General features: G+C 37.7%; 1 protein-coding gene across 5 annotated transcripts in view; it reads right to left on the bottom strand.

Annotated features, from left to right (window-relative positions):
- UBE2H (ubiquitin conjugating enzyme E2 H) overlaps nt 1-14,310 on the bottom strand; it is a 108,337-nt gene that overhangs the window by 42,766 nt on the left and 51,261 nt on the right. For all 5 annotated transcript variants that reach the window (XM_038556535.1, XM_038556536.1, XM_038556534.1 and 2 more), the window contains exons 2-3: nt 2,112-2,188; nt 1,397-1,471 (exon numbers count right to left, since the gene is read on the bottom strand). In XM_038556535.1, coding sequence (XP_038412463.1) covers nt 1,397-1,471; nt 2,112-2,188 — 152 coding nt within the window. The remainder of the gene's footprint in view (nt 1-1,396; nt 1,472-2,111; nt 2,189-14,310) is intronic.

Below are 14,310 nucleotides of genomic sequence, written 5' to 3'. Positions count from 1 at the left end.
AAAATACATTAAGATAAGGTTTGAGAAATAACTGCATTTCTACAGGATATGCAATTGCTTTTCTATAGTTCACTATTAAGCAGCTATTCTTTCTGACTAGGAATTTAGGGCTCAAAACTAGATTCAGCATGCCAATTTTTAGTCTTTAAGCAAATGGACATATATGAAATATATTTGAAAGAATTTATATGGCTTATACATTCCATTTGTAAGGATTTAAAGATCCTATCACTTAACTACACAAAGGTTCAAATGCCTGTATAGAAAGAAGAGACCAATGGGAGAGGCGACCACAACGTGAAGGAAAAGCCTACCTGGCTGGGTAAGTAACACCAAATTCCATTACCCTGGAATGAATTGGGAAAGACTGCCACCTCATCTATACAGGTAGTAGTAAGTCATAGGGATTATCTTACAGCTCCCTTCCTTCCTAGTTCACCACCTGATAACCCTACAACTCAGAGACCCTTGCAGCAAGGGGGAAATTTCAATCATTCATAAAGTATCTTCTCCATTTCTGAAACTTAGAAAAACCATTCAAGGGACCTTAAAAGGAAACCACCAATTTATTCCTAAATGAACGATAAGGGTTCCCAGCATAAGGAATCACAAGTGCTCTGTATTATTTTTAAATAGCACCAAGCTTGAAAGCAGTAGGGTAGCTAGCTAAGTAGTGGGGAAGAAGCTGCTACATTTGATTGAAAATTAGTCTTGACTGAAAATTAGTCTATGATGATCCTACCTTTCCCACATTATCCTAGGATAGAGGGTGTTGTTGGAAGGTGGGTGGGTGTGTGATGTCTAAACTCCAAGTGACCTGGAATTAGTTCCAAAGATGAGCATAAAAAAAGTGAGCCCATAGCAGTAGCAAGTTGTATGAACCCTGGTAATTCTGAACATGAGGTTCAGTGTGACTGTCAGAGAATGCATAATATATTCCAGTTTTATTTTTCCTTCTTTCTTAAAGTTGGTTAATACTTTATAATATTTCAAAATTATCTTTAGAATTAAAATTTTAAAAGCTAGCTTAACTTAGCTGAGTTACTACCATTCCACGATCTCAAAATCTTTAAAAAATATATCAACCTTCAATCAGATATACTTCTGTAGTGTCTGATGGTAAAACACCTAAATTTGTGTGTCTTAATGGGGGTGATGGGTTAATAATATCACCAATTAGGGCAGAGAGAAGATGACAGGGAAGAAAAAGTACCTCTTTATACAATCTCACTGAGGCTCCTACTCTACTTTCTTCATCTGTTCAGGGGGCTAAAAAGATGAGTAGAAAGGCAAAGGGTGATTTCACTGCTAGTTTAAGTGAACTACAGTTTAAGTGAACAAAAGCAAAGGAGGATCTAGAGAGCATCTTAGTAAGAGAAACTGAGTAGTTACATACCTATAGATGGAGATTTGAAAGGGTATTTATCAGGAAGATCCACTCTAACTTTCCATACTCCGCCTTCATATGGTGCTGAAATAAAAGTAAAAATGTTAAACATTACAAGTGTCTCCACATTAAAAAATAAACTCGAGTGTAAGTGAAACATTAAATCCTAATCTCTTTTGAAAACCTTGCAAATTAATTCTTTCAAGAGTCAGGGAGGTATATTCTGTGTTTAAATTAAAATAATTTTCTTAAAAAGATCTAGAGTTAGAAAATAAGCAAAGATTCTTTTCTCCTCTAAGTTTACTTGATTTTTAAAGTATTAAACACTACTGAACTAGTTGGTAAGTAATAGCCTCCTATTTCAATCTACCCTGTTGACTCCTCCCCATCAAAAAAATAAAAACCACAAACCAAACAAACAAAAAATAGGAAAACACAAAAAACATTCCCCTAAAACCATCCATGTGGTTAATCATTAAAAAAAAAAAAAAAAAAAAACAGTACTCACAATTTGTGTTTAATACTGCCAGAGATGAAAAAGAAAAGCAATATAAAGTAATTATGGTAAGAGCAAGATTTCCTCACTGGTTCTAGAGTTCCAATAAACTTACTGTTCAAATACCACACACACCTCCACCTGTCACTGATACTCTCACTACCTACTAAGGAGTAGAGGAAAAAAAGAAACTGAAAAAGAAGAACACATATGAACACATGTACTTACTTCCTTGTGGTCCATAAAACTTGACTACAAATTCATTGAGTCCTCCCAGGATCGTAACCTCATGCTTACTCTCAATGCTAAGGTGGAAGGTAAAGGAAAGTACACAGGCTTTATATTACCTGGAAGAACTAAAGATGATATCCCCAAGATATGCTATGTAAAGTGGTATCAACATTTGATATGAAACTGATAAAATATCAAATATACATAGTCACTCTGGTCATTTAGAAGGAAACATACACTCTTGTGAAAAGTATGCCAATGACCTTTAGATTCAGACACTGGTGTTCAAATACTAAGACTGCCTCGTAGTGGGTTTGTGAGCCCACACAACATAATGTAAGCTCACTCCCCAAGCCTTTGTTATCTTTGTCAATCAGGAAATACCACTTCATAAGGTTTCTATGAGGATTAAATGGGTTAAGTATGCAAAACATGTAAACTGCATTTTGTAGATAATGTAAATGAAAGACAGGCACTTAGTTTTCATTTTTCTCCCCTCTGTGTTCTCTTCTCCCCTATCTACCCCCAGGGAACCTTTAACATAAACTCCATTATTTCCTTTAGTCAAATTCAAAAATTTAGTAAAATACTGATTCTCCTAAACTAGAAATGCTATGCTCCTAAAATTATGGATTTACTTAAGCAAAGTCCCCACCTATTTTCCTCCTGGCTTAGACAATAATCAAATAATTTGGATACCACCTTGCTACAAGTACTGTTAAATGCGAGACCAGGGGGAAAAAAAATTAAATCTTGTCTGTAGTATTTATTTTCACCTACTCTTTCCCTCCCTTCCAAATCTTTCTCCTCCCATTTAGATTGGCCTCTTGTTTCTGGTGTGTTCTGAGGCTCTAATCACAGGAGTAATTCTGTGCTCTCTTCCTCAAAAACTTATCTGTCCCTGAGACTCTTAAATACTTTTAAGACACTAAGATTCATCTGTAAAAAAACAAAACAACCCTTATCAATAGAGAACAGGGCTACTGGTCTAATAGGTACCTGTTTTATGTTTCTTCTTTGTGGTCTAAACAAATAATGACTCAGGAACTTTAGGTGCTGGGCCCTGGGCGGGGCGGGGCGGGGGGCTCAAATCTCACAATGAAATTAAAGAACAAGAAAACCCCAAACTACCAGATATGATAAACTCATCTTACCTTTCTCCACCAGCAGTGCAAATCACAGTTTAATTACAAATACTATTATGCCAAAGAAAAAGCTGAAGAAATTAAAAATTTTTCTCTTACACAGAGAAAAATAGTATTTTTAAAGATTTGAAACTACATATTTGGCTCTCCTATCTGTTCTATAGGCCACAGAACAGAGGCTAGGTGTATTTTTGGCAAAATCCTTGCTCAAGAACCTTGAACACTCTCCATTACAGGTATAAGAAGACCATTTAGTCTATGCTAATTAGACCCCATTCTTTTCCATTTTTAAAAATATTTTTAGGGGATCCTGGGTGGCTCAGCAGTTTAGCGCCTGCCTTCGGCCCAGGGTGTAATCCTGGAGACCCGGGACTGAGTCTCACGTCGGGCTCCCTGCGTGGAGCCTTCTCCCTCTGCCTGTGTCTCACTTCTATCTCTCTCAAATAAATTTTTTAAAATTTATTTATTTATTTATGATAGTCACAGAGAGAGAGAGAGAGGCAGAGACACAGGCAGAGGGAGAAGCAGGCTCCATGCACCGGGAGCCCGACGTGGGACTCGATCCCAGGTCTCCAGGATCGCGCCCTGGGCCAAAGGCAGGCACCAAACCGCTGCGCCACCCAGGGATCCCCTCTCTCAAATAAATAAATAAAATCTTTTTATATTTAAAAAGATTTTTATATCTCTTTTTATATTTAAAAAAGATTTTATTTATTTATTTGAGAGAGAGTGCACATGCATGAGCAGGCAGGGGATGGAAGGAGAGTAAAAGGGAAAGAATCTCAAGCCCACCCCATATCTGAGCACAGAGCTTGATGTGGGTAGGGCTTGATCTCAAGCCCCTGAGATCATGACCTGAGCCAAAACCAACAGTCAGATTCTTAACCTACTGAGCCACCCAGGTGCTCCAGAAAAAACATACACTTTAAAAACATGTCATATTAATGTTATTAACAAAAAATGTCCCTTCTAAACTAAGGATATGTGACAACCATGTGACTTGTAAACATTACTTAATTCTACAGAAAAAGACACCAATAAGTGGAGAAAACACTTTTCATGGATCGAAAACTCAGTATCACACAGGTATCTCTTATCTCCTAGATTACTTAGACTCAATGACATGTCATTGAAAATCCTAAGTTTGACATGCTGATAAAAATTCATTTAAAAGAGCAAATACCCAAGTATGTCCAAACATTCATACAGAAAAAGATTAAGATGAGAAACTGCTAAACATCAAGAATTAAAACCATAATAATGAGGACCATATAGTATATTGGCTCAGGGATAGGCATATTGACTAATGGACTCAAATAGGCAGCTCAGAGGGCAGACTCATGTGTAAATGAAGGTCTCATTCTTTTCTAAATGAAAACTGTTTTAATAGCATGCACACTGAAAGGATTCATATAGTAACTACAATGGAAAATGAGCTTCATTTCTCACTTGGTCAAATGACACATACATAAATACTTTGGTGTACTAAATTCTTCCTGACCTGTCACCCTCTGACACCCGGCAAAATATTCCAAAAGGTAATGCTAATGTAACAGATAAAAGCATAACAGGGGCACCTGGGTGGCTCAGTCAGTTAAATGTCTGTCTTTAGCTCAGGGTCCTGGGATAGAGCTTCACATTGGTCTCTCTGTTCAATGGGGAGTCTGCTTCTCCCTCTTACTTTCCCCCTGTATGCTCTCTTTCTCTTTCTACCCCCCTTTCAAATAAATAAATTTTTAAAAAATGTATAGAAGTACAACAGATTAAAATTGTTTTAAAACAAACAAAAAAACACCTTGAGTTAGAAGTTAAATCTAGTTACAATAAACAAAATTAAGTATGAACAATAAAGCCTTTCAAGAAAACAGACTTTTTAAAAGATAATCTTGGGGTAAAAAGGCTTTCTTTAGAGTAACACTGAAGCCAGAAACCAGAGAGGAAAAGATTAGCAGATATAAGTGTACACAGATATTTGAAACTTTTATATTGTAAAAGACAAAATTAAAACAAAGAACTAGGAAGAAAAAATTATAGCATACGACCAAAAAATGTGAATTAAAATATAAAAGGTTATTACAAAGCAGCAAGAGGGACACCTGGGTGACTCAGTGGTTGAGCGTCTGCCTTCAGCTCAGGGCGTGATGGGTGGGGGGGGGGGGGGGATGAGTCCCACACTGGGCTCCCTGCATGGAGCCTGCTTCTCCCTCTACCTGTATCTCTGCCTTTCTCTGTGTCTCTCTTGAATAAATAAAATCTTTAAAAAAAAAAAAAAAGGCAGTAAGAAAAATTAGAGGGGCACTTGGGTGACTCAGTTAAGTGTCCAACTCTTCACCTGAGGTCATAATCTCAGGGTTGTGAGATGGATCCCTGAGTCAGGCTCTGCACTGGGCGTGAAGTCTGCTTAAGATTCTCTCTTTTTCTGTCCCTCCCTTCAAAAAAAAAAGAAAAAAGAAAAATAAAAAACACCTTGACAAAGACCAGAACAGCCAAGAAAACTGAATGGGCTAAATTAAGCTTTAAAAAGTTCAACTCAGGGACACCCGGGTGGCTCAGTGGTTTAGCACTGCCTTCAGCCCAGGGCATGGTCCTGGAGTCCAGGGATCGAGTCCCACATCAGGCTCCTTGCATGGAGCCTGCTTCTCCCTCTGCCTGTGTCTCTGCCTTTGTCTCTGCCTTTCTCTCTCTCTGCCTCTCTCTGTGTCTCTCTCATGGATGGATGGATGGATGGATGGATGGATGGATGGATGGATGGATAAATAAATAAATAAATAAATAAATAAATAAATAATTCAACTGATTAGTTTAAAAATAAAACATTTTTCACTATAAATTGATAAAGATGAAAGAGATGATGAAAACTTAGTGTTCGGTGGAGTATAAATTTGTATTCCTAAGGATAAATTTAGCACTGTGTTCCAAAACTCAAAATAAATTTATTCTTTTATTCAAATTTCACTTTTATGAAGTTATTTTTAAAAAATTAACCAGACACTGCTGGTGGGAGTGTGATACAGTTTCAACCACTTTGGAAAACTGTTGGCGTGGTAAAACTACACATATGCACACCCTATGCCCAAGAGCACTATCCCACTAGATAGGTATAGCTACGATCATCAAAGCACAGTTTAAGAATGTTCATAGCACTATTTATAATATTCAAAAATTAGGTTACAACCCAAAAGCTCATCAACAAAAAAAGGATAAATTATGGTTGTCACCCAACACAATACTGCATCACAATGAAAAATAATTGCAACATGTAAGTATATGAGACTCCCAGATATTATAGTCAAAGAAACCATATACCAAAGAGCACACATTATATGATTCCATCTATACACATTTCAAGCAGGCTAAATGAATCAATGGTGTTAGAAATTAGGATAGTAGTTACTCTGATAGGGTCTGTGATCATTACAAAGTGGTTTGAGGGAGACTTCTAGGGTGCTGACTAAACCTTTATTTATTGTTCCATTTATCACTGAGCTACAAAGATTTATGGACTTCTCATATATATGCTATTGTTTAACAAAAAGTTTTCTAAAAATAAGACAGTGTATCTGAAACATGCAAATGTTTACTGGAATATGTGAAACTTAAAAATGGAAATTAAATATTTATTTAAGAGAACTGATTAAATGAGTTGTAAGTCACTTATACAATAGGCTGCCACTATGTCCACTAGGGTTTACTGGTACCCTCTCTACACCCAGAGCTCCTCTGATGTATGTTTCTGCTCAACTTGAGGTATACAGAAGCAGTCAACTGGATAAAGTAGTACAGGTAAAGATATCCCAGTCATTAAACAAAACCAAATAAATTCACAATAATAATGAAAGAACAGAGGAAGGTAGAGGATTTAAAGAGTTTAACAGAAGAAGTCATAATCTTATAATCTAAAAATATGTAGAAGGGCAGCCCAGGTGGCTCAGCGGTTTAGTGCTGCCTTCAGCCCAGGGCGTGATCCTGGAGACCTGGGATTGAGTCCCATGTCAGGCTTCCTGCATGGAGCCTGCTTCTCCCTCTGCCTGTGTCTCTGCCTCTCTCTCTCTCTCTCTCTGTTTCTCATGAATAAATAAAATCTTAAAAAAATATAAAATAAAGAAAAATATGCAGAAGCAGTATTTTCCATTGGTCAGAACTAATTTGCTTAGGAATAGTGTTGATGGATAGCAATTACTCTTAATCATTTAAAAGTTATCCACATGGATGTTTCTTCCAGAAAACTGAAGATATTTCTATCCTTTACGTGAATGCAATAAATCTGGGTTTCTTCCATTTTGTGATATGATTGAGAGTTAGTCCATGCTTTTATCTACTTTCCAAAGAAAATTTTCCTTCCCCAAGTCATACTGAAATGAGATTAGAAGTCAGTGCTCCAAACTTCCCTTTCCCACGACTGCTGGTACAAGCTTCACATCAGATATACGGGTCTGTCCTCAATTACACATTATACTGTAAATTAAAGAGTTCTTACAGTCTATTTCATGTGAAAAACTAGAAGTAAACTCAATGAAACCTTTAAAACCTCTACCAAGTTGGTAAAATGAAGAAGCTATGCTAAATTTATGCTGCCTTGGAACGGTACAGACAACTAAATCAGATGGAAAAAAAATTTTTTTTAGTCAAAAGAAAAACAGTGTATTAAAAATAAGCCATTTCATCACCACGAATGAATGACCTGCCCACAAAATATATAAAATTACTTGACTGCTGTTACCATGTGTATTTATGGTAGAGGCCACGAGTTTCTTTCTCCTCTCTGCTGCAAAGTCAAGGGCAAGGAAGGCAAATGAGAAGGCAGGTTACAATGACAAAAATAATGATCTATTTCTGAGATGTGCTGGTCAGGCTAGTAGACTGACAGGAACTCACTAGAAGGTTTCTTCACGACTTTCTCAGTTTCAAAACTTGAACACAGAAAATATCCTTCAGATACTGTTCCGGTAAACATGTTAAACCCATAAAGCCACTTTTTACTCACCTATAATCTAAGTTATTCACAAAATACTGTAAGCTTTCTACTTAGCATTTCACTATTAAGGACTATCAGCATTTTCGGTAGAATAATGATTAACATTCCCGGGAATCCAAGTTCGTTTCACTTTTAAAATGCCAACCACCCACCACCTTATTTTCCCTGAATGGCATTATGATTGCACAATTTAATATTTGAAGGTTAATGCCAAACTGTCAAGATAGCTGACGTTCTTGGCAAAACGTGTCTATTGGGATTTTTTAAAAAGATTTTTATATAGTTCTGGTATTTTCCAGAAAGGGAGCCAAGGACTAAAGCCTATGGTGCAGGATTGACGTTAACAGGTCAAAGACCTAGGAATCAGACAGCATTGTTTCCTAAGTTTACTGATAATGAGCTTATAAAATAAATGAGGGTGGCCTCCCTGAGCTGTGTCCATGGAAGGGAACAGGGTGAAGAATGCACTTCTGTGCAAAAGGTAGAAGCGGCTTTCTCTATGTTCAGACCAGTCTGTTTCCAACTCTCCTTGAGATGAATCACACTACAGAAGTTGAAGAAACTTGCCAACCTTTACTATCTAGTATTCTTGATAAAAATGCATGTCTATAAACCCATTAATGTGCAAAATATCATAAAAATAATACTTTTGGGGTTGTGTTTATAAGGAATCCTTCTCCTTTAGAGACATACGTTGAAATATGTACTAATTAAATGATATGATGACTAGAATTTGCCTCAAAATAAACCAGTGTGAGTGGAGTTAGAAGTATAGAAGAAGGCACACCTGGGTGGCTCAGTGGCTGAGCGTCTGCCTTCGGCTCAGGGCGTGATCTGGAGACCCGGGATCGAGTCCCACATCGGGCTCCCTGCATAGATCCTGCTTCTCCTTCTGCCTATGTCTCTACCTCTCTCTCTTTTTGTCTCTCATGAATAAATAAATAAAATCTTAAAAAAAAAAAAAAAAAAAGGATAGAAGAAATGGTAAAAGCTTGAGGTAGGAATTACTGAATCCATGATGGGTGCCTGGAGGGGGGGGGCATTCATCACATTGGTTTTTCTTTTATGTTTGAAATTTTCCATAAGAGAACTTCTAAAACAAAATTAAAAATGTAGTCAGTTATTGGAACTTTAGCATTTAATAAGCATAACAGTGTAGAAGAACTAAGCTGCTTTAGTTCTATTTTCTTATAGATTTATTTATTTAGAGAGAGTACATGTGCATGTGGGGAGGGGCCGAGGGAGAGAATCCCCAAGCTGACTCCTTAATGAGTGTGGAGCTCCACACAAGATTCAACCCCACAACCCATGAGATCATGACCAGAGCTGAAACCAAGGATCAGACACCCAGCTGAGCAACCCAGGTGCCCCATAGCTCTTTTTTTTTTTTTTTTTTTTTTTAATTTTGAGAGAGACAGAAAAGAGAGCTAGCACAAGTGGGGAGAGGGGCAGAAGGGCAGAGAAATGCAGACTCCCCACTGGGCAGGGGGCCCAATGCTGGGCTAGATCCCAAGACTCTGGGATCATGACTTGAGCCGAAGGTAGACGCTTAAGCTACTGCACCATTCAGGTGCCCCTCTGTCTCTGTCCCCACCCAGCGTGTGCTCTGTCTCAAATAAACAAATAAAATCTTTAAAAAAATAAATAAGAGCTTATAAAATGATGCAACATTTTTTTCCCTGAGGTCCAATACTTAGTCTAAGGAAGAAAAAAAATAGCAAGTGATCCAGTATATAAGAGAACAAAAACTTCTTACTGAAAGAGAAGCATACTCTGCCAAGAGAGCAAATCAACAAGTGACATTCTAGACAAATCAAATTTAAATGGATTCAAAATGATATCTAAGAAAAATCCAACCACCCTGAAGGAAGATGAGCATGGCTATTGCGTATCAATGATAAATAGCCAGCCCCTGGTCAAAATAATAGTTACACACATATTATATTTTTAAAGATTTTATTTTCAAGCAATCTCTACATCCAACATGGAACTTGAACTCATAACCCCAAGATCAAGAATTGCATGTTCTACTTAGTCTGCCAGGCGTACCAATAATTACTTATAATTTAAACAAAAGTACATCTGTAAAGAAAAATGGTCATGTAGAATAACAGAGGCTCCTGGGTGAAATGAAAGTTTAAATTAAAAAAAAAAAAAAAAAAAAAAAAAGAAAGGTTGGGTAGCCCGGGTAGCTCAGCAGTTTAATGCCGCCCTCAGCCCAAGGCGTGATCCTGGAGACCCGGAATCCAGTCCCACGTCAGGCTCCCTGCATGGAGCCTGCTTCTCCCTCTGCCTGTGTCTCTGCCCCTCTCTCTCTCTCTGTGTCTCTCATGAATAAATAAATAAAATCTTAAACAAAAAAAAAAGTTTTGAAAGGTTTGTATTCTTTATTTTGGGAGAAGGGAAGACTTTTACACAAAAGACAAATACTGAAAACAGCAGAAATAAAAAATTATAGAGACAATAAGCATGGGGAAAAGGATGCAAGGCAGTAAGAGGGAAGGAAAAAGCCTTCTACCAGTGATGAAATAAAATATAAATAAGAGCATATTTTCATCATTTATCTCAATCTGGGAGGCAATAATACAATGTCAAGAGCATTCAACAAAACAATATACAGGTGTTGTATCTCCTAAACTCAAGCAATTTTATTCCCTATATCCCCTCCACAAAATATTTTAAGCTTTCCACATGAAGTAATAGGAATCTATTAAGCTGAGCTATGGAGCATTCATTAAATCCAGTAAAGATCACAGGCTTTATTTCTATTAAAAGTTGGTTTACTAAATATTCTACAAACCTTCCCCACACAAGAGGCATAATGCAAACAAAAACTACCCTTAAATGAGTATACCTCCAAGAAGCTTAAAGTTGAGCAAGGGAACATGAGATCTGTACATTAAAGAGTAAATGCAGCAACAGTCTGCTACTAGGGTTTCAGGTAGGAATGGATTTCTTCCAGTTTGTGGATATAGACTGAGATGGATTTACATAGGCCTTAAGAACACCACAGGATCTGGGATGTGTAGGAGTGGGAGAGGCATTTAAAACAAAACCAGAAAAGTACAGGATAGGTCCACAAAATGAGACCACTGCATTTTTATTTTGATGAGTGGACAATGGGGAGTGTTAGAAAGTAGGCCAAGACCAGAGTATCAACTGCCCCAAAGCATGGATTTTATCTGGTGAACAGAGAGACAATTGGTTATTTCTAGGCATGGCATACACAAGTATGCCATATATATATATTGCCATATATATATAATAAAATATATACTTATATTTTATTATATATATTATCTTTATATATATATATATATAAATATGGATAACTGAGCCATGGTGTATAGGACCAGCTAAGGTGTGATTAAACAGTTAAAGCAAAAGAGCAGAAAAGAAACGTTCAAGGCCTCAACTAAGGTTAACAGCCATGGGAACAATGGAGAGATAGAGACCTCATAGGCTTTATAACTGCCTAGATTTAGCAAAGCTGGTAGAAAGCTCCAGAATATCTCATTTTGCTAGATATTGCTAAAATATCTCATTTTCATGAGAAACCAAAAAACTAGATTTCTAAATCAATCTCCTAATTTCTAAATGCAAACAGCACATGTGCTCCAGTGTCTCTCCATGAAGCCTTCTGAGACCATCCTACTTACAACCACATACTGCTACATTGTTACCGACTAATATACTATGTACTTTTTAAAAGATTTTATTTATTTATTCATGAAGAGACAAAGAGACACAGAGACATAGGCAGAGGAAAAAGCAGGTTCCCTGTAGGGAACCGGATATGGGACTTGATCCCAGAACCCTGGCATCATGACCTGAACCAAAGGCAGAGGCTCAACCTCTGAGCCACCCAGGCGTCCCTATACTATGCATTCTACTTTATCACTTATCTCCTACTACTACAATGCAAGCTTCCTTAAGGGCAAGGATTGTCTGGTTTGTTCACTGCTGAGTTCCTGGAGCCTAAGAAACTCCCAGCACATAGTAGGCACTCCATTAACACTATATAAAATGAACACATGAATGAAGTTGCAAGACAGACAGAGCCTGAACCTGCCAGTCTGAGGTCTAAGTATAGTCCTAGCCTTGTCTGACAGGGAAGGTGATACTATTAATGGCAAAGTGGAACACAGGACAGAAGGAACAAGTTTTTTACGGAAGATGCTAAGTTCGGTCTTAAACACAGAAACATCTGAAGTATAAATAGATAAAACTAAATGGCAATATAGTATAAGCAGCTGGAAAACTGGTGATTTAAAAGTAGTGACCTTGTAAATCACTTAACTCTCAGCTTGTTTCCAATCTCTAAAAAAGAGAGAGGGAATTGAGGAGGGATTACTACCTCATTCACACAGATGCTGAAGATGAAACACTTACAAAGAAAGGTACCTGGCCCAGTATCAGACATAACAGGAATTCAATTTTTTTTAATGTAAAAAAAATATACAAAACTAGTTTCCACAGGACTATAATTTACTTAAGCAACATTTGTTTAAATATCAAGAAAAAGGGGATCCCTGGGTGGCTCAGTGGTTTGGCACCTGCCTTTGGCCCAGGGCGCGATCCTGGGGTCCCGGGATCAAGTCCCGCGTCGGGCTCCCGGCATGGAGCCTGCTTCTCCCTCTGCCTGTGTCTCTGCCTCTATCTCTCTCTGTGTCTATGATAAATAAATAAATAAATCTTTAAAAAAATATATTAAAAATTGTAAGTTTTCTTCTACATTCTTGAGACCCCCATTCACCCAAAAAACCTTTCCTTATGTTATCATTACAGACAATGGTTACTTTAAGGCACCATAGAACACAATGTGCCACAAGGAACTAACAAGGCACATGCTTATTTTCTAAAATAGAATCTTCCCATACTGTTATGCTGAAGGTTTTGGCAGGTTCTTTTCCTAATTGTTGTTGTTTTATTATTATTTTTTAAATAATCTCTACACCCAACATGAAGCTCGAACTCAAACCGCAAGACCAAAAGTCCCATGCTCCACCAACTGAATTAGCCAGGTGCCCCCCTAGTGTTTTAGTTTTGTTTTGAGCTAGGTTTGAGATGTTTATGTGTTAAAATGTTATCTGTGAGGGCACCTGGGTGGCTCAGTTGGTTAAGCGTCCAACTCTTGGTTTTAGCTTAGGTCATGATCTTCTGGGTTGTGGGGTCAAGCCTTGCATAGGGCTCCACATTCAGTAGGGGGGTCTGTTTAGGGATTCTCTCCCTCTGTCCTTCCCCCACTCTCCCTCAAACAAAATCTTAAAAAATAAAATGTTATCTGTGGTAGGTTATAAAAATCAGATAATCAAAGTTCATGAAATTTTGTTAATAAAAAAAGGGAATACATTCTAAAAAACATTCTCCAATAAATAAAATACTTTTTCTTCTTAGCTGTTTATTTGCAGGTTTACAACTAAATTAGTTGGCTATAGCTGCCAAAAACTTGAGTGACACAGGTATCACTTATTTAATGGGTCTTTTCGAAATAATTACGTATTGTTCAGAGGTTTGTAAAGCAAAAAACTTTGACAATTTCCTATGATATACTGAACACTTAGAGACTCATTATCAGGGGTGCCTGGGCGGCTCGGTTAAGTGCCTGTCTTCGGATCAGGTCATGATCCTGAGGTCCTGAGATCGACCCCAGCATTAGGCTCCCTGCTCAGCAGAGAGCCTGCTTCTCCCTTTCCCGCATCCCCATGCTTGTGCTATCAAATAAATAAAATCTTTTTAAAAAAAGCCTCATTATCTAAGGGATAAAAGACAGAATGTATTATTTTCTTAGGTAGCAAATATACATATTTTTAAAGATTTTATTTATTTATTCATGAGAGACACAGAGAGAGAGAGAGAGGCAGAGACACAGGCAGAGGGAGAAGCAGGCTCCACGCAGGGAGCCCGACATGGGACTCGATCCCGGGTCTCCAGGATCACACCCTGGGCCAAAGGCAGGCGCTAAACCGCTGAGCCACCCGGGTTGCCCGGTAGCAAATATTTTTAAAGTTTTACATAGTCAAAAAATTTAGTTAAAAAAAAAATTTAGTTAAACAGGGTAAGAAAGTCAAAAGCA

The sequence above is a fragment of the Canis lupus genome, chromosome 14 (genome assembly GCF_011100685.1).
Source record: "Canis lupus familiaris isolate Mischka breed German Shepherd chromosome 14, alternate assembly UU_Cfam_GSD_1.0, whole genome shotgun sequence".
NCBI classification, from domain to species: Eukaryota; Metazoa; Chordata; class Mammalia; order Carnivora; family Canidae; genus Canis; species Canis lupus.
Note: the sequence above shows the minus strand (reverse complement) of the source record. Positions and strands in the feature narration are given on the sequence as shown.